The sequence below is a fragment of the Procambarus clarkii genome, chromosome 12 (genome assembly GCF_040958095.1).
Source record: "Procambarus clarkii isolate CNS0578487 chromosome 12, FALCON_Pclarkii_2.0, whole genome shotgun sequence".
NCBI classification, from domain to species: Eukaryota; Metazoa; Arthropoda; class Malacostraca; order Decapoda; family Cambaridae; genus Procambarus; species Procambarus clarkii.
Window position 1 is genome coordinate 11,616,830 of NC_091161.1, and position 20,454 is coordinate 11,637,283.

Consider the following 20,454-nt stretch of genomic DNA (forward strand, 5'->3'; position numbering starts at 1 on the left):
TGGAACTACAACAGTGACAGGAGCTGTGATGGGATGGAACTACAACTACATTATTGAATGGAACTACAATAGTGGTTCAGATGCAACTGGGGCTGGAAATGCAATAACGACTGGAACTAAAGTATGGGATGGAACTACGATACAATAGGGCTGGGACTGCCATAGAGGCTGGGATTATAATAGAAGCTGCATCAATTACAGGGGTCTGAACCACAATAGGGGGCTGGAACAACAATAGGAGATAAATTTAATATTCCAAGAGAGGTTCCAATATTATCTAGAGCCCCAAGAGGCGATACTAGGAGTATTTAACAACTCTACTGGCCAGGGCCTTCAGTAGGGACCAAGAGGTCCAAAAAGAGCCTTTCTTCATCAGGACACGAGTCTCTTACTAGGAGAGAGGCTCCTGGAGAGAGGCTCCTGGAGAGAGGCTCCTGGAGAGAGGCTCCTGGAGAGAGGCTCCTGGAGAGAGGCTCCTGGAGAGAGGCTCCTGGAGAGAGGCTCCTGGAGAGAGGCTCCTGGAGAGAGGCTCCTGGAGAGAGGCTCCTGGAGAGAGGCTCCTGGAGAGAGGCTCCTGGAGAGAGGCTCCTGGAGAGATTAGAACAAGAGACGGGGTGATATTGGCACACTTAACACCACCACAAGATGTGACCCCATCGTGTCCAGCTGCCCTACAGGTGTCCACATCCAGGTGTGTGAACTTCACGAAAAAAATATTGAAATGTAACTTCTTGGTAGAGGGGAAAACCAAAGGGCTGACAGCTAATTGGCAGGCGCGAGCAAGAAGATAGCTTAACCACATAGCTGCCTTAGCTTTGTGGTAGTGTCGTGTGGCTGCTGGTCAGTATATCTAGGGCCAGATTCATGAAGCAGTTACACAAGCACTTACGAACCTGGGGCCAGATTCACGAAGCAGTTATGAAAGCACTTACGAACCTGTACATCTTTTTCTCTATCTTTGGCGGCTTTGTTTACAATTATTAAACAGTTAATGAGCTCCGAAGCACCAGGAGGCTGTTTATAACAATAACAACAGTTGATTGGCAAGTTTTCATGCTTGTAAACTGTTTAATAAATGTAACCAAAGCCGTCAAAGATTGAGGAAAGATGTACACGTTCGTAAGTGCTTGCGTAACTGCTTCGTGAATCTGGCCCCAGGTTCGTAAGTACTTGTGTAACTGCTTCGTGAATCAGGCCCCAGGTTCGTAAGTACTTGTGTAACTGCTTCGTGAATCAGGCCCCAGGTTCGTAAGTACTTGTGTAATTGCTTCGTGAATCAGGCCCCAGGTTCGTAAGTACTTGTGTAATTGCTTCGTGAATCAGGCCCCAGGTTCGTAAGTACTTGTGTAACTGCTTCGTGAATCAGGCCCCAGGTTCGTAAGTACTTGTGTAACTGCTTCGTGAATCAGGCCCCAGGTTCGTAAGTACTTGTGTAACTGCTTCGTGAATCAGGCCCCAGGTTCGTAAGTACTTGTGTAACTGCTTCGTGAATCAGGCCCCAGGTTCGTAAGTACTTGTGTAACTGCTTCGTGAATCAGGCCCCTAGACTGTCTCATGTTATCTTGAGATGATTTCGGGGCTTTAGTGTCCCCGCGGCCCGGTCCTCGACCAGGCCTCCACCCCCAGGAAGCAGCCCGTAACAGCTGACTAACACCCAGGTACCTATTTTACTGCTAGGTAACAGGGGCATAGGGTGAGAGAAACTCTGCCCAATGTTCTTCGCCTGCGCCTGGGATCGAACCCAGGACCACAGGATCACAAGTCCAGCGTGCTGTTCGCTCGGCCGACCAGCTCCCTGATATCAAACTCTTAATAGGAAAACTTTCTGCATGTAGCCCTGCACTGACATAATAAATGAGAGGATAGCAATAGACAGCTGGAACACCACTGCAAAATAGAATAAGGTTGAAATATAAAAAATAAACAATTAGCGCGAAAAATGTATGAAATTTGATCAGGAGAATATATAAAAAAAAATATTCTCAAAATATTATTACCACATGAAAAAAAATATTCAGGAATCTACAAAAACGGATTTAGTAAACCAGTTTAAAAGAGAGGCAAGTTGTATGACTATCTAAGAGAGCATTGAAGAGGGGTCTAGAGCAATGGAAAAGAGCAAGCCATGCAGGGTAGATAACCTCAAGATAACCTCAAGATAACCTCAAGGGTACTAATTCAGGTATGACCAACAAAGCTTGCATGCACTCCTTTATAAACTTCCTCAAAACTGAAAAAAAAACATTTAATACAATGCAATAATTATGGCTAAGTCATGAATACTATTTTTGTAGATTTTAAAATCTATTGAAACTGAAGTTAAAAATGACATGCTCTTAATACAGGTTAAAACTTTATGAACTTCAAGGAATATCAAAATATTATATTTTCCTGTTGAGTCCATATATGTGTTCGAGTGTGGGGTGGTGTAGCCTTTGGCACACAACACAGGTGATACTATGGTCCTGACACCTGATAACACACAGGTGATACTATGGTCCCGACACCTGATAACACAGGTGATACTATGGTCCCGACACCTGATAACACAGGTGATACTATGGTCCCGACACCTGATAACACAGGTGACACGATGGTTCTGTCACCTGATAACACAGGTGACACGATGGTTCTGTCACCTGATAACACAGGTGACACGATGGTTCTGTCACCTGATAACACAGGTGACACGATGGTTCTGTCACCTGATAACACAGGTGACACGATGGTTCTGTCACCTGATAACACAGGTGACACGATGGTTCTGTCACCTGATAACACAGGTGACACGATCGTCCTGACACACCTGATAACACACAGGTGATACCATGGTCCTGACACGCCTGATAACACACAGGTGATACCATGGTCCTGACACCTGATAACACACAGGTGATACCACGGTCCTCACACACCTGATAACACACAGGTGATACCATGGTCCTGACACACCTGATAACACACAGGTGATACCACGGTCCTGACACACCTGATAACACACAGGTGATACCATGGTCCTCACACACCTGATAACACACAGGTGAGGCCACAGCCCAGACAAACATGGTAACACACAGGTAACGCTGCATACCTGACACATGTGACAACACACAGAAGAGGCCACACCATACCTGACACATGTGACAACACACAGGCGAGGCCACACACCTGACATGCTGAACCTGCCGTTCATCAACTCATCAGCTGTACCTTCACAGGTCAACAGTTGTGCAGAGTAAGAAATACTAAGCTTCAGTAATGCTCAGGAAAACTATTAAACACCTGACAACAATAAATAAATACTAACTCTAGAACTCAAACTCAAATACCATGGTCTCTAGAAACTACAAAATAGATATACACAGGTAATTGTTTACTAATAAAGGCAGGTATAACTAATCCAATTTTACATGCAGTCTAAAATGTCAGAACTGTGTGATATTACTGAAGAAGGGAAGGATTATAAAGGCATATTATCCCAAAATTGAGAATGACAAGCTCTTGAAAGCAGCTCCCTCGAAAGCATCAAACCTTTCTACAACTACCAATGGGACCAAAGCTTTAAATTGAACTTGGCGGAATAGGAATTCGCAAGGTAACGGAGAAGGTATGGTCTGGGTTCTTAACCTTGTGAGGTGCTGCTAGTAAATTACTGGGAGAGATCCTGCCAGGGTATTTAAGATATATCACTTTCATGATCAACATTATTTTGTAGGTGTCTGTCAGTGGGATGCTCCCAACCCGTTCTCGCACTTTCGTATAGTCAATATTGACTTATTAAATACGTGCATATGTGACATACTAAACATCCTAGTTTACCTTGAAAAGCTTCATAGAAAACACCGACCTTACCTAACCTTCTTAGTATGTTAAGATAAACATCTTATTGCTTCGTAATTACAATTATTACTTAACCTATTATAGGTATAGGTTAAGTAATAATTGTAATTACGAAGCAATAAGATGCTTATCTTAAGATACTAAGAAGGTTAGGTAAGGTCGGTGTTTTCTATGAAGCTTTTTCTATGAAGCTTGTAAGAAAGTGCGAGAACGGGGGATGCTCTGTACGTTCTTCACCCAGACCAGCTTCCCACACGACCACAGACCCACAGGAAGAGTTCTACAGTGTGGGACTGAGTATCCAAATGAGCCACAGAGACCACACACTAGAAGGTGAAGGGACGACGACGTTTCGGTCCGTCCTGGACCATTCTCAAGTCGATCACAATCGACTTGAGAATGGTCCAGGACGGACCGAAACGTCGTCGTCCCTTCACCTTCTAATGTGTGGTCTGGTCAACATACTTCAGCCCCGTTATTGTGACTCCTCGCCTTCAGAGAGAATGCTAATCGTGTCCCGTCTTTCAGTACTCTAAGGCGCTTTGAAACCGTTTCAAAGCGAGAATATAATACTATTACACACACTAATTGATTATAGGGTCTCGGTAGTACAGTGGGATTTGGTCTTGAATCACAATCACAAATCCCGGATTCTAATCCTGAGCGGGACAGAATTGGTTGGGTACGTTCCCTATGACCTAACGCCTCTGTTCACCTAGCAGTAAATAGGTTCCCGGGAGTTAGTCTCACAATATATACAGGCTGCCTGTTCCCGATAATATGAATTATGATGGCGGAGGATGGGGCAGGCCACCGTGGCGGAGGATGGGGCAGGCCACCGTGGCGGAGGATGGGGCAGGCCACCGTGGCGGAGGATGGGGCAGGCCACCGTGGCGGAGGATGGGGCAGGTCACCGTGGCGGAGGATGGGGCAGGCCACCGTGGCGGAGGATGGGGCAGGCCACCGTGGCGGAGGATGGGGCAGGCCACCGTGGCGGAGGATGGGGCAGGCCACCGTGGCGGAGGATGGGGCAGGCCACCGTGGCGGAGGATGGGGCAGGCCACCGTGGCGGAGGATGGGGCAGGCCACCGTGGCGGAGGATGGGGCAGGCCACCGTGGCGGAGGATGGGGCAGGCCACCGTGGCGGAGGATGGGGCAGGCCACCGTGGCGGAGGATGGGGCAGGCCACCGTGGCGGAGGATGGGGCAGGTCACCGTGGCGGAGGATGGGGCAGGCCACCGTGGCGGAGGATGGGGCAGGCCACCGTGGCGGAGGATGGGGCAGGCCACCGTGGCGGAGGATGGGGCAGGCCACCGTGGCGGAGGATGGGGCAGGCCACCGTGGCGGAGGATGGGGCAGGCCACCGTGGCGGAGGATGGGGCAGGCCACCGTGGCGGAGGATGGGGCAGGCCACCGTGGCGGAGGATGGGGCAGGCCACCGTGGCGGAGGATGGGGCAGGCCACCGTGGCGGAGGATGGGGCAGGTCACCGTGGCGGAGGATGGGGCAGGCCACCGTGGCGGAGGATGGGGCAGGCCACCGTGGCGGAGGATGGGGCAGGCCACCGTGGCGGAGGATGGGGCAGGTCACCGTGGCGGAGGATGGGGCAGGTCACCGTGGCGGAGGATGGGGCAGGCCACCGTGGCGGAGGATGGGGCAGGCCACCGTGGCGGAGGATGGGGCAGGTCACCGTGGCGGAGGATGGGGCAGGCCACCGTGGCGGAGGATGGGGCAGGTCACCGTGGCGGAGGATGGGGCAGGCCACCGTGGCGGAGGATGGGGCAGGCCACCGTGGCGGAGGATGGGGCAGGTCACCGTGGCGGAGGATGGGGCAGGTCACCGTGGCGGAGGATGGGGCAGGCCACCGTGGCGGAGGATGGGGCAGGCCACCGTGGCGGAGGATGGGGCAGGCCACCGTGGCGGAGGATGGGGCAGGCCACCGTGGCGGAGGATGGGGCAGGCCACCGTGGCGGAGGATGGGGCAGGCCACCGTGGCGGAGGATGGGGCAGGCCACCGTGGCGGAGGATGGGGCAGGCCACCGTGGCGGAGGATGGGGCAGGTCACCGTGGCGGAGGATGGGGCAGGCCACCGTGGCGGAGGATGGGGCAGGCCACCGTGGCGGAGGATGGGGCAGGCCACCGTGGCGGAGGATGGGGCAGGCCACCGTGGCGGAGGATGGGGCAGGCCACCGTGGCGGAGGATGAAGCAGGTTAAGACCCAACATTCAGGAAATCAGAAGTAACTGGCCAGGCACTGCCAAAAGCTGGTGGAGAGAGGGGCGCTACTGGAGAGGGGGGCGCTACTGGAGAGGGGGGCGCTACTGGAGAGAGAGGGGGGCGCTACTGGAGAGAGAGGGGGGCGCTACTGGAGAGAGAGGGGGGCGCTACTGGAGAGAGAGGGGGGCGCTACTGGAGAGAGAGGGGGGCGCTACTGGAGAGAGAGGGGGGCGCTACTGGAGAGAGAGGGGGGCGCTACTGGAGAGAGAGGGGGGCGCTACTGGAGAGAGAGGGGGGCGCTACTGGAGAGAGAGGGGGGCGCTACTGGAGAGAGAGGGGGGCGCTACTGGAGAGAGAGGGGGGCGCTACTGGAGAGAGAGGGGGGCGCTACTGGAGAGAGAGGGGGGCGCTACTGGAGAGAGAGGGGGGCGCTACTGGAGAGAGAGGGGGGCGCTACTGTAGAGGAATGTAGTATATACCCAACAAAGTGTTGAGTAAAGGCCGTGTTGGTCTCTAGTGAAGGCTCAGGGCGGAGACGCCCATTAAGGTAACTACTACAAGCAGGTAGATCCAAAAATCTCAGCCGGCATTAAAATTAGGGCGCCGCTCTGACGTCACAAACCCCATGCACATTGTACACAAAACGGAAAAATTGGATCTTAATTTAGGCTCTGTTACGTTGGGCTCTGTTAAACTAAGTTAGGTTAAGTTGAAAAGAATATCGATGACTTAAAGAGTATCTTTCTTTAGGTCTTAGACCTTTCTCAATTACATAGGGTTGATTTAGACGGATCTAAAAGGTTAGGGATAAGAGGGGAATCGAGTTTTTCATTCTTATTGTGAGGAAAAAACCGATAATGACTCACTGAGAAGGAAGTTGACGACGCTGGAATCTTGTTTCTGGCATCTTTCCACTGGTCGGGGTGGAAGGGTGTGACGTACTGGATTACGAACCCTTGAAGAGGCGCGTTGTTGTCACCGGCTGAAGACCACTCCAGGAAGGCTTCCCTCGCTCCACACCGCCCAGTAGTCAGGTGTGGCGGGTTTGGCACATCTGTACATACATGCACATACGGTATCCACGGGCAAGGATTAGCAGTTAGGTTATATAGACTACGTCTAGGTTACAGATGCAACTGGGAGATTGGTGAACCCCGACAGAGAGAGTGCATCTTCTGCCAAACTGTCACAGAAAAGCCATTACTTCACTATCTACTGGAATGTGAAGCAACCAATGACCTTAGAAGAGCTTTAAGAGTTCCTGAATCATGCAGTGGCCACCCTGAAGCCATCAACACAGCCACTCTCCTGGTCAACAAAGGTGTTCAGCAGCTGGACACCCTCAAAGACTGTGAAGCAGTATCCTCCCCCGCGATAACAGCCTGATGGTTAAATGCAACCTCAGAATACTGAGAAAAACAAATTGTACCACTTACGGGCTATTCATGCCCGTGCCATCTCTTCGGTGGCTTAATCTTCATCAATCAATCATATCAGTCTATCCCTTGTGCCTTATTCACACACACGCCACAACCCAAATTCTCCTATCAACTCGAGCATCCCTGATTGATTGACATAGATTAAGCCACTCAAAAGGCGGCACGGGCATGAATAGCCCGTAAGTGGAGGCTCTTTGGAGCCATTACCAACAGCTGATACTGGAGATCTGCTGATGAAGCACTCTTCCCTACACATACACAGATATGCGAGAGAATGTTGAAGAGCGTTGACATAGATAATACATAATGGATAGAAGGTAGAGAGTGAGAGGGGGCGAGAAGTCGGCCTGGCGTTATCTTAAGATGGTTATCTTGAGATGATTTCAGGGTTTTAGTGTCCCCGCGGCCCGGTCCTCGACCAAGCCTCCACCCCCAGGAAGCAGCCCGTGACAGCTGACTAACACCCAGGTACCTATTTTACTGCTAATTAACAGGGGCATAGTATGAAAGACACTGTTTCTCGCCGGCGCCCGGGATCGAACCCAGGACCACAAGTCCAGCGTGCTGTCCGCTCGGCCGACCTGCGTAGCATAACAAGCGGGGTACCTCAAGGGTCTGGGACCAATGCTGGGAACATTTCTCAATTATATTAACGACCTATCTACAGGTATCGAGTCTAATATACCCATGTTTGCAGGCGATGTCAAATTTATGAGAAGAGACAGATGCGGATTCTAAGATCCTTCAACCTGACTTAGACAAGTAGCCGAGTTAGTCCGAGAAATGGCTACTGGATTTCAACCCCAGCAAAGTGTAAGGTGATGGAAATGAGAACAAGATCAAAATGATGATACATAATAAAGTGAAAGATAATGAGGTATAGAAAATAAAGAGGGGATAAATAGGAAGAAATTATCAAGAAAATAGACTCGTATTATTAATAACTTAAAGTAAGACTAAAGGCTGACATTAGTAGGCAAGGATATGCTAAGATAAAGTTTATTGATAAATCAAATAGACTTGTCAAAGATGTTTTCCCTGGTGTCAGAACCCCTATGGCTGCCTGGTGCCTGTATCACTACCCCAGGGGTGCCTGTAACTACCCCAGGGGTGCCTGTAACTACCCCCCAGGGGTGCCTGTAACTACCCCCCAGGGGTGCCTGAAACTACCCCCCAGGGGTGCCTGTAACTACCCCCAGGGGTGCCTGTAACTACCCCCCAGGGGTGCCTGTAACTACCCCCCAGGGGTGCCTGTAACTACCCCCCAGGGGTGCCTGTAACTACCCCCCAGGGGTGCCTGTAACTACCCCCCAGGGGTGCCTGTAACTACCCCCCAGGGGTGCCTGTAACTACCCCCCAGGGGTGCCTGTAACTACCCCCAGGGGTGCCTGTAACTACCCCCCAAGGGTGCCTGTAACTACCCCCCAGGGGTGCCTGTAACTACCCCCCCAGGGGTACCTGTAACTACCCCCCAGGGGTGAATGTAACTACCCCCCAGGGGTGCCTGTAACTACCCCCCAGGGGTGCCTGTAACTACCCCCCAGGGGTGCCTGTAACTACCCCCAGGGGTGCCTGTAACTACCCCCAGGGGTGCCTGTAACTACCCCCAGGGGTGCCTGTAACTACCCCCAGGGGTGCCTGTAACTACCCCCAGGGGTGCCTGTAACTACCCCAGGGGTGCCTGTAACTACCCCCAGGAGTGCCTGTAACTACCCCAGGGGTGCCTGTAACTACCCCCAGGGGTGCCTGTAACTACCCCCAGGGGTGCCTGTAACTACCCCCAGGGGTGCCTGTAACTACCCCCAGGGGTGCCTGTAACTACCCCCAGGGGTGCCTGTAACTACCCCCAGGGGTGCCTGTAACTACCCCCAGGGGTGCCTGTAACTACCCCAGGGGTGCCTGTAACTACCCCCAGGGGTGCCTGTAACTACCCCCAGGGGTGCCTGTAACTACCCCCAGGGGTGCCTGTAACTACCCCCAGGGGTGCCTGTAACTACCCCCAGGGGTGCCTGTAACTACCCCCAGGGGTCCGCGATATTACAAACCTTCCACGGTGAGGATAAGGTCGTCAGAGACATCGTCAAGGCTGGTGTGGACGCGGCAGGTGTAGACCCCAGAGTCGTCGCCGTGGACTTTCATGATTTCCAGCACCCACGTCTCTTCTTGGCGGTCGTCGTCGTCGTCTCCGTCGTCGTGGTCGTCGGTAGAGTCGTGGTGGCCACTTTCATCGCTGTGGAAGTCTTCTGAAAAGAATTGTACCGTTTTAAAAGTTTGTTTTTTAGCATTTTTTTGGTTATCAGATAATATTTTCATGATTGTTATTATATCAGATGTTATCTTGAGGTTATCTTGAGATTTCGGGGCTTTAGTGTCCCGCGGCCCGGTCCTCGACCAGGCCTCCACCCTTAGGAAGCAGCCCGTGATAACTGACTAACACCCAGGTACCTATTTTACTGCTAGGTAACAGGGGGCATAGGGTGAAAGAAACTCTGCCCATTGTTTCTCGCCGGCGCCTGGGATCGAACCCGGGACCACAGGATCACAAGTCCCGCGTGCTGTCCGCTCGGCCGACCGGCTCCCGGGAGGGACTATTAGGAGAAAGCGCCAAGCCATTACGACTATATAGCACTGGGAAGGGGTCAGGATTAGGATTTGGGATGGGACGGGGGGAAAGGAATGGTGCCCAACCACTTGTGGACGGTCTCGGGGGATTGAACGCCGACCTGCATGAAGCGAGACCGTCGCTCTACCGTCCATCCCAAGTGGTTGGACTCTAAGAGCCAATTGTGAACAGATAACCCATACATGACGAGGGCAAATCTCATCTATACCATTAAAATACCGAACAAATTATTAGATATTAACCACATATCCACAAAACCACAAAAGGGTTGAAACCGAAGTTCTACTGAACTTACTGGATCCCTTTTAACCCTGTCGTAGCTCAGTCGATTAAGGCAGTGTCTGGGATGCTCCCGGACGCAGGTTCGAATCCTCGTCACGGCCCTTGTGGATTTGTTCATTTGATGCATCACGTTAGTGTGATCTCTGTGTGTGATTGAAGGACTGGTTGGTATTGCGACGCCTCCATTCTTACAGGTCAGCGTTCGATCGCCGATGGTCAGAGTGACTCGGCCATTCCTTCTCCGTCCTCATATCCCAGCTCCTTGTCCTCATATCCCAGCTCCTTGTCCTCATATCCCTTCCAGAAGTCATACTGGCTTAGCCCTTCCTCCTAATATTTACCTAACCTAATCCAACCCACTTTAAAAAAAAAAGTCCAATTCCACACCCCAAAGGGTGTGAAATTGGACTTAACAAGCCATGTCATGGCTTGTTGGACCCCAAAAAGCCATAACGTTGGACAGTGAACACGAGATAATTTTAGTGTCCCACAGGATAATTATCTAAAAAATCATCTGTCACCTGAAAACATAACCTATGAAGGTCTGCGATAAATATAGATAAGACCTACCCCTCCGTCCAAGGTGGAAATTATCGTCTTCAAGGTCGAGTTGGATGTCGTCCTTGAACCAAGTTACAGTTGGGTTGAGGTGCGGGTCGATCTTAATGCGGCAGTCTAAGGAGACATGGTCGCCGGCCTCCACTCTCTCCGCTACAAGGCTGGCCTCAGCTTCCGTTTTCTCTGATGACAGAACCAAAAACATTATTCTGGTAAGGTGATGTATATATTCCCATGTGCAGGCGATGAGTCGCAATAGCGTGGCTGATGTTGACCAGACCATACACTAGAAGGTGAAGGGACGACGACGTTTCGGTCCGTCCTGGACCATTCTCAAGTCGATTGAGAATGGTCCAGGACGGACCGAAACGTCGTCGTCCCTTCAACTTCTAGTGTGTGGTCTGGTCAATATAGGTTCTCTTAGTTGTGCTTGCGGGGGTTGAGCTTTGCTCTTCCGACCCGCCTCTCAACTGTCAATCAACTGTTATTAACTACTAACTAATTATATTTTTTATGACGCACTCCCCCAAGAAGCAGCTCCGTGACAGCTGTCTAACTCCCAGGTACCTATTTTACTGCTAGGTATTCAGGGTGAAAGAAACTTTGCCCATTTGCTTCTGCCTGGGAATCGAACCCAGGCCACAGAATTATGAGTCCTGCGCCCTGTTCACTTGGCTACCTGACCCCTGTACTGTGTGGGGTATAGGTGTTGTAGAGGTAGGTGTGTGTGTGTGTGTGTGTGTGTGTGTGTGTGTGTGTGTGTGTGTTTGTGTGTGTGCGTGTGTGCGTGTGTGCGTGTGTGTGTGTGTGTGTGTGTGTGTGTACAGCTTTATACAATATTTTGAATTTGTGTGAATGTACGATTGGGTAATAATTGATTGTCGACCATATGTAATACACGTTACTTAACGTTACTCACCCATCACGTCACTCAACACAGAGTTACTCACCCCTCACATCAACGTGGACTTGGGACTCTAAGGACGCAAACTTATTGGTGGCGATACAGATGTAGTGACCCTCCGTGTCCTTGTCCACAGCTCTGTGAAGGGAAGGTTGTGGTGAGAGCTGCTCCACCGCCAGATACTTCTCATGTCCCTATCATGTCTCGTTACTCAAGTGACAGTTATATGAAATTGAACAGCACTAAGTTCTTGTCATGGTTGAACTGGACTAACCGCCTGTTCATGTTGAATGACAAGCAGTAACTTTGAGGCGAGGAGTTACAATAACGTGGCTGAAATATGTTGAGCAAATCACACACTAGAAGGTGAAGGGACGACGACGTTTCGGTCCGTCTTGGACCATTCTCAAGTCGACTTGAGAATGGTCCAGGACGGACCGAAACGTCGTCGTCCCTTCACTTTCCAATGTGTGGTCTAGTCAACAAGCTGCTCATTTTGAACAGAACTAGTTTGTCATGGTTCAACAATACTAACTATTAAGTTTGAACACTGTAAAAATATCAAAAGAATAATGTTTAGTTTATTTGGAATTTACAGGAGTAAACTCCGGCCCTAACAAGCCGCCCAGGCGTTTATTGGAGAGCAGTAGCACTACAGATTGTAATTATTACACCAAGTGGAGGTACAGTTGACTAGGGCGCGTCTGTGAACACCCAGGCCCGTAAGTTCGAATCCTCATCACGGCTCTTATGGATTTATTCATTGATATATCATGTGTGTTTGATTTTCATTGATATCCCCTTACTAAACTTGTACATCTTCCATCAATAATGGTAAATTCATTTATTTAAGAGCTTATGAGCTCCGAAGCTCAAAAAAGTTATATACAACATTAATAACCTTGGGTTATTAACCCAAAGGTTAATAACCTCATTACTGGTGAAGAACCTATTTAACAATCCAGATTAACCCTTTGATGAAAGATGCAGAGGTTTCGTAAACGGCAGAGTAGAAACTTGACAAGGCCCCTGAGTAACGACACGAACCTTATGACGAGTTTAGTGTCGTCGACGTGGTATCTGGGGTCCTCGTCGTGGATGACGACGCGTTCGTCTCCGTCGATCCTGACCCACGTCATGTTGGGGTCAGGGGACCCGTAGGCTTCACAGTGTAAGGTGGCGGCCAGGCCCTCTAGCACGACCACGTCCTGGGGCTCCGTCAGCCACTCCGGCGGTAGGGCTGAAACACCTCACTTGTCTAGCCTCACCTCTATACTACAGGGCATTGTGTGGTACAGTGTCATTGTGTGGTACAGTGTCATTGTGTGGTAGAGTGGTCTTGTGTGGTGCAGTGGTCTTGTGTGGTGCAGTGTCCTTGTGTGGTACAGTGTCCTTGTGTGGTACAGTGTCCTTGTGTGGTACAGTGTCCTTGTGTGGTACAGTGTCCTTGTGTGGTACAGTGTCCTTGTGTGGTACAGTGGCCTTGTGTGGTACAGTGGCCTTGTGTGGTACAGTGGCCTTGTGTGGTACAGTGGCCTTGTGTGGTACAGTGGCCTTGTGTGGTACAGTGGCCTTGTGTGGTACAGTGGCCTTGTGTGGTACAGTGGCCTTGTGTGGTACAGTGGCCTTGTGTGGTACAGTGGCCTTGTGTGGTACAGTGGCCTTGTGTGGTACAGTGGCCTTGTGTGGTACAGTGGCCTTGTGTGGTACAGTGGCCTTGTGTGGTACAGTGGCCTTGTGTGGTACAGTGGCCTTGTGTGGTACAGTGGCCTTGTGTGGTACAGTGGCCTTGTGTGGTACAGTGGCCTTGTGTGGTACAGTGGCCTTGTGTGGTACAGTGGCCTTGTGTGGTACAGTGGCCTTGTGTGGTACAGTGGCCTTGTGTGGTACAGTGGCCTTGTGTGGTACAGTGGCCTTGTGTGGTACAGTGGCCTTGTGTGGTACAGTGGCCTTGTGTGGTACAGTGGCCTTGTGTGGTACAGTGGTCTTGTGTGGTACAGTGGTCTTGTGTGGTACAGTGTCCTTGTATCCTACAATGTCCTTGTATCCTACAATGTCCCTGTATACTACAATGTCCTTGTATCCTACAATGTCCTTGTATACTACAATGTCCTTGTATCCTACAATGTCCTTGTATACTACAATGTCCTTGTATACAAAGATGTTGTATGCTAAAATACACAAGATTTACTGGTACATAAACACTAAGTTTAAAGCTAAACAATAATTAAGTCGGCTGCAGCCACAGACAAATATATTCGAGGTCACAGATTGTCTTAACACTTAACTGCACTAAGTTACGAACCTTCACCACAATAAGCCCTCAAAATAGGTAATTATCAAGGGGACCCGAGCCCTTTTTCACCTACTTTGAGGTCAACCCTGGAACTCACAGTTCCTACGACGGCGCTGGAACCAATCGTATTGGCGCGTACCTTTCCATTGGAGACTTTCAGCGTCGTGGAGAGGGGGGGGGGGGACCTGCTGCATGGGTAACAGCTTCTCCCCCGAATCAACCTACCCTGGCTTATGCGCCCTGGTGAGACCACTCCTGACTAGGGGCCAGATTCACGAAAGCAGTTACGCAAGCACTTACGAACCTGTACATCTTTTCTCAATCTTTGGCGGCTTTGTTTACAATTATTAACAGTTAATGAGCTCCGAAGCACCAGGAGGCTGTTTATAACAATAACGACAGTTGATTGGCAAGTTTTCATGCTTGTAAACTGTTTAATAAATGTAACCAAAGCCGTCAAAGATTGAGGAAAGATGTACACGTTCGTAAGTGCTTGCGTAACTGCTTCGTGAATCTGGCCCCAGGCCGATGCCAATGCGCTAGTCCCTAGTCTCCTGAGACTGATGGATGTCTACTACTACATCAAGGAGTTGCTTTAAACAGGAAGGCGCTAAGCCTGTATGGCTATGTAGCAATTGGAAAGGATAGGTACTGCTGTAGCAGTGAAAGGGACTGTACCCAACCACGATCTCCCGTCATAGCGGGAATCGAACGCCGACCTGCAAAGCTGTGTATACCGACTAGTCGACAACTCACCCACCTGAACGGAAGTAGAAGAGCATGATCAGTACTCACAGAGAACGTTGAGATAGACGCTCTTGTAGACGTAGCCGTGCTTGTTGGACGCGTTACAGGCGAGGGTGGCTTTCATGTCTAGTGCCAGGGCGTCGAACATCACCTGTGGTAGAGGACACCTTTGTTAGTACTCTATTGGAGACCTTTGTTAGTACTCTATTACACCACAGGTAACACCGCTACCAGCCACGGGGGAGGACCTACAGTGACTAGATGGTGAGGGGCCTACAGTGACTAGATGGTGAGGGGCCTACAGTGACTAGATGGTGAGGGACCTACAGTGACTAGGTAAAGATGACTAGGGACTCACTGTAGTATCATGACTCTCCATGGGGTCACCATTCTTAGTCCATGTGATGGTGGGTTCCGGGTCACCACTGGCTTCACAGTTGAAGACGGCAGTTTCCCCTTGCGGCAAGTTGGTCACTTCCGGTTCCACTACGAACTCTGGCGCCGCTGTGGGAACACGAGGTCACTTACATTCCTTCCCAGTAGATATATTGGTGTCATTCTCACTATATAACTAAGTTATATAACATCTAACTAGTCTATATCGTCTATACCAACGGTGAGGAAGAATAAGATGATGTAACTACTTCCTGTCAACTGCTCAGTCGCGTTTAGCACCAATGAGAAGCCTGAGAAATTTGCCGATTTTCTGGTATTAACAAAAAATTTTGACGTCTGGAAAATCTATGTAAATAGATGCGTCCAGATGCTGCCAAACAGTTTCCTGTGCTCCAGGGAGAGTACAGCACTGCAAAGATGCTGGTGATTTGCCACGGCAGGCTATCGTCAGGTTGTGGTATTTTGTTAATATACTTGCTGCATGGGTAACAGCTTCTCCCATGAATCAACCTACCCTGGCTTTGTGCCCTGGAGAGGCCACTCCAGACCGACAACCAGAGCGCAAGTCCATAGTCTCCTGAGACTGATACATGCCTACTACTACTACTTGTAGCCTAGAGTTTAACATTGGATACAAGACCCACTTCCACGGGAGAGACTATACCAAAGACAGTTATACATACATTCAATATAGACGGTGAAGTGCTGGGTCTCGCTCTCTCCTGCGTCGTTAGTGGCTTGGCAGGAGTAGGAGCCCATGTCGGCCTCGGAGACGTCGTCGAGGACCAGGGTCTTACCAAAGTGCTCCAGCTTATTGGTCTCTACATCGGCCCGGCTCTCTCTCCACCAGCGTACCTCTGGCACCGGGCTGTGACGCGACAGGACAAAGGAAGGCGCACAAGCGCAAAGTTTATCGTTATTACACACGTGTTAGTCATGTTTGCAACCCGTTCTCGCACTTTCATATAGTCAATATTGACTTATTAAATACGTGCATATGTGACATACTAAACATACTAGTTTACCTTGAAAAGCTTCATAGAAAACACCGACCTTACCTAACCTTCTTAATATGTTAAGATAAGCATCTTATTGCTTCGTAATTACAATTATTACTTAACCTATACCTATAATAGGTATGGGTTAAGTAATAATATACTTAGGTTACTAAGTATACTTAGGTAGGTATAGGTTACTAAATATACTAAATATACTTAGGTAGGGATAGGTTAAGTAATAATATACCTATAATAGGTTAAGTAATAATTGTAATTACGAAGCAATAAGATGCTTATCTTAACATACTAAGAAGGTTAGGTAAGGTCGGTGTTTTCTATGAAGCTTTTCAAGGTAAACTAGTATGTTTAGTATGTCACATATGCACGTATTTAATAAGTCAACATTGACAAAGTGCGAGAACGGGTTGCATGTTTTCTATACACACTTAATAAAATGACGTTTCATTAAATCCGGTTTTACATTCATGGGTTAAAAGTTGACACGATCACAAGTCTACTAAACATGAAATATTATGGTCCCAATAAACCTGAGGCCAGATTCACGAAAGCCCTTACGAACCTGTCCATCTTTTCTTAATCTTTGGTGGCTTTGTTTACAATTATTAAACAGTTAATGAGCTCCGAAGCACCAGGAGGCTGTTTATAACAATAACAACAGTTGATTGACAAGTTTTCATGCTTGTAAACTGTTTAATAAATGTAACCAAAGCCGTCAAAGATTGAGGAAAGATGTACACGTTCGTAAGTGCTTGCGTAACTGCTTCGTGAATCTGGCCCCAGGTAACCAAGTTTTAACCAAGTTAACATAATAAAAATTACCATGTTAAAGTTCGTGGAAACATTACTCTCTATTCACGACTCTGGAACACAATGTAATTTTGAAATACAGATAAAAACATCATATAGGCCTACACGTTATCTTGAGATTATCTTGAGATGATTTCGGGGCTTTGAGTGTCCCCGCGGCCCGGTCCTCGACCAGGCCTCCACCCCCAGGAAGCAGCCCGTGACAGCTGACTAACACCCAGGTACCTATTTTACTGCTAGGTAACAGGGGCATAGGGTGAAAGAAACTCTGCCCATTGTTTCTCGCCGGCACCTGGGATCGAACCCAGGACCACAAGATCACAAGTCCAGCGTGCTGTCCGCTCGCTAGCCCGGCTCCATTACATTCACTTCCAAACTTCAAATTCAGTGGGAAGGGGGAGGGGGGGGGGGATTTTAACCCCCTCCAAATGAATCCGAATCTCTGACTGACTCTTGAAGCAAAGGTTCAGACATCCCCAGCTGTTAATCACACCTCAGTGAAGCGCCTCTACTGACTCTCCACCAGCCAAAGTTCACACTGCTCACCTTTGATGCATTTGACCTTTGGAAGATGCACCAGTATTAAGGTCATAAGGCTGCGTCTTCCTACATATCGTATTTAAGTCCAAATCTGCTCATGACTACTGATAATAACGAAATCTGCCGAATAATCTGGTTTTGTTGATTTAATAAGTGGTAGTGGAACAGATTAGAGTGGCACACTATGGGCTTGGTAATCTTGGGGCTGGTCGGCCGAGCAGACAGCACACTGGACGTGTGATCCTGTGGTCCCGGGTTCGATCCCGGGCGCCGGCGAGAAACAATGGGCAGAGTTTCTTTCACCCTATGCCCCCTGTTACCTAGTAGTAAAATAGGTACCTGGGTGTTAGTCAGCTGTCACGGGCTGCTTCCTGGGGATGGAGGCCTGGTCGAGGACCGGGCCGCGGGGACACTCAAAGCCCCGAAATCATCTCAAGATCTTTTCCGCTACCACCCATAGGATGGGTATGGTACCAAAATGGTGAAGCGGAACTTGGTATCCACGAACGAGGAAAGAGGACATCACTACCTACTGAGAATAAGTGGAAAGGTGCTAAGTTAACCAGACCACACACTAGAAGGTGAAGGGACGACGACGTTTCGGTCCGTCCTGGACCATTCTCAAGTCTATTGTGATGAGGAAGTAGAGACAGGCAATAAATAGGCAAGAGAGCGGAGGAGCAAAGCAAGCTAAGAAAGGGACTTACTATCCACCGAAGACGCAGTAGAGCTTGACTTCATCGCCTTCTAGAGCGGTGACTTCGCGGTCGCTGACGTACTGGAGGACTGGAGGCAGGTGTTGTTCAGGGAGGGTGGTCTTGTCCTCTCCTGGGAAGCTGACGTTCAGATACACCCAGTTGCCCATCCGGTACTCAGTCCTGTCCCCCACACACACAACCATTAATCAACACTACCTTTTGCTATATTAATGGACAAAACCACAAAATATTGCGTTTTAAAACAATTGAGACATTTAGAAAATATTTTTGTATTTAAAAATTAAATATACTTCTTGAATAGTTTATGAAAAACTAATTGTAGATAGCAAGGCGAAATGCTACACGACATTAAGGATTATATTTACAATTGTCTCTCATTCCCTCATGCGACCACAGTACCTGGGGGCCACGGCCTGTCCATGCGCAGTATGACCACAGTGTAACTGGGGGCCACGGCCTGTCCATGCTCAGTATGGCCACAGTGTAACTGGGGGCCACGGCCTGTCCATGCGCAGTATGGCCACAGTAACTGGGGGCCACGACCTGTCCATGCTCAGTATGGCCACAGTGTAACTGGGGGCCACGGCCTGTCCATGCTCAGTATGGCCACAGTGTAACTGGGGGCCACGGCCTGTCCATGCGCAGTATGGCCACAGTGTAACTGGGGGCCACGGCCTGTCCATGCTCAGTATGGCCACAGTGTAACTGGGGGCCACGGCCTGTCCATGCGCAGTATGGCCAGTGTAACTGGGGGCCACGACCTGTCCATGCTCAGTATGGCCAGTGTAACTGGGGGCCACGGCCTGTCCATGCGCAGTATGGCCACAGTGTAACTGGGAGCCACGACCTGTCCATGCTCAGTATGGCCACAGTGTAACTGGGAGCCACGACCTGTCCATGCTCAGTATGGCCACAGTTTAACTGGGAGCCACGGCCTGTCCATGCTCAGTATGGCCACAGTGTAACTGGGAGCCACGGCCTGTCCATGCTCAGTATGGCCACAGTGTAACTGGGGGCCACGACCTGTCCATGCTCAGTATGGCCACAGTGTAACAGGTCACGCTAAGCGTGCCCAAAGTGAGCCATACGGGCCAAGACCAATCCAAGCTCATTCTTATCACACACACACACACACACACACACACACACACACACACACACACACACACACACACACCAAACACTCCTTGTACAACCAATAAACACAATATTAGTGCGAAAGATATGTTAGTTTAGAAGCAAGACAGACTGCCAGAAGGGACACGACTCAGAAACCGGTGTATCATCTCCCGAGTCCAAATGAACTCTAGTATCTAGTCGTTCTTAATGAGTTTAAAACCCATCTGTTGCTGCCCGAAGGGTCGTCCTTGACCACTTCCAAGTGGTGTAACCTCATCACCATTTGATAATGGTCCGAAACATGTCGAGTCTTCATTTTCAGATGTCTGGATTGGGTGTCGACTCTTCCCCGAGATGATTTCGATGCTTAGCGGTCCAGCGGTCTCCAGATGTCGACCATCAGCCAAGTTATTATATAATTTACTCATCGTCCTCATGAACCTTATCCAGGCTATTCATCATGGTGACTAACTTCCGCATGCATGAGTCTGCCGTTGTTAACTTAGTGAATCCTCGAGTATACCCCATGGCGAACTATGGGGTAATGAGTAGTATATTGTAATCTATGGAGAGCCGAGTGAATCTTATCTGTGTAATCTATGATGGTAGTCTAGGCCGAGTGCATATGGTAGCCCAGGCCGAGTGCATATGGTAGCCCAGGCCGAGTGCATATGGGAGTCCAGGCCGAGTGCATATGGTAGCCCAGGCCGAGTGCATATGGTAGCCCAGACCGAGAGTGCATATGGTAGCCCAGGCCGAGTGCATATGGTAGCCCGGGCCGAGAGTGCATATGGTAGCCCACGCCGAGTGCATGATAGAGTGTGTGGGCACCGTCAATACAGATGACAATTGGGCTGTCTAACAAACTATAAGCCCCTCAAACATCCCTCCACCACAAATTTTAAACAAGGGGGTCGAACCCTACCTCCTCGACAAATCGACGATGGAG

The 20,454-nt window shown here is 49.7% G+C and overlaps 1 protein-coding gene across 3 annotated transcripts in view; it reads right to left on the bottom strand.

Moving 5' to 3' along the window:
- Positions 1–20,454, bottom strand: part of LOC123772893 (uncharacterized) — a 186,816-nt gene that overhangs the window by 71,506 nt on the left and 94,856 nt on the right. For 2 of the 3 annotated variants that reach the window (XM_069323231.1, XM_069323230.1), the window contains exons 11-19: positions 18,375–18,545; positions 15,985–16,169; positions 15,264–15,409; positions 14,954–15,056; positions 12,910–13,102; positions 11,909–12,000; positions 10,971–11,141; positions 9,541–9,738; positions 6,923–7,110 (exon numbers count right to left, since the gene is read on the bottom strand). In XM_069323231.1, coding sequence (XP_069179332.1) covers positions 6,923–7,110; positions 9,541–9,738; positions 10,971–11,141; positions 11,909–12,000; positions 12,910–13,102; positions 14,954–15,056; positions 15,264–15,409; positions 15,985–16,169; positions 18,375–18,545 — 1,447 coding nt within the window. The remainder of the gene's footprint in view (positions 1–6,922; positions 7,111–9,540; positions 9,739–10,970; positions 11,142–11,908; positions 12,001–12,909; positions 13,103–14,953; positions 15,057–15,263; positions 15,410–15,984; positions 16,170–18,374; positions 18,546–20,454) is intronic. The other variant, XM_069323232.1, reaches the window with a different exon arrangement.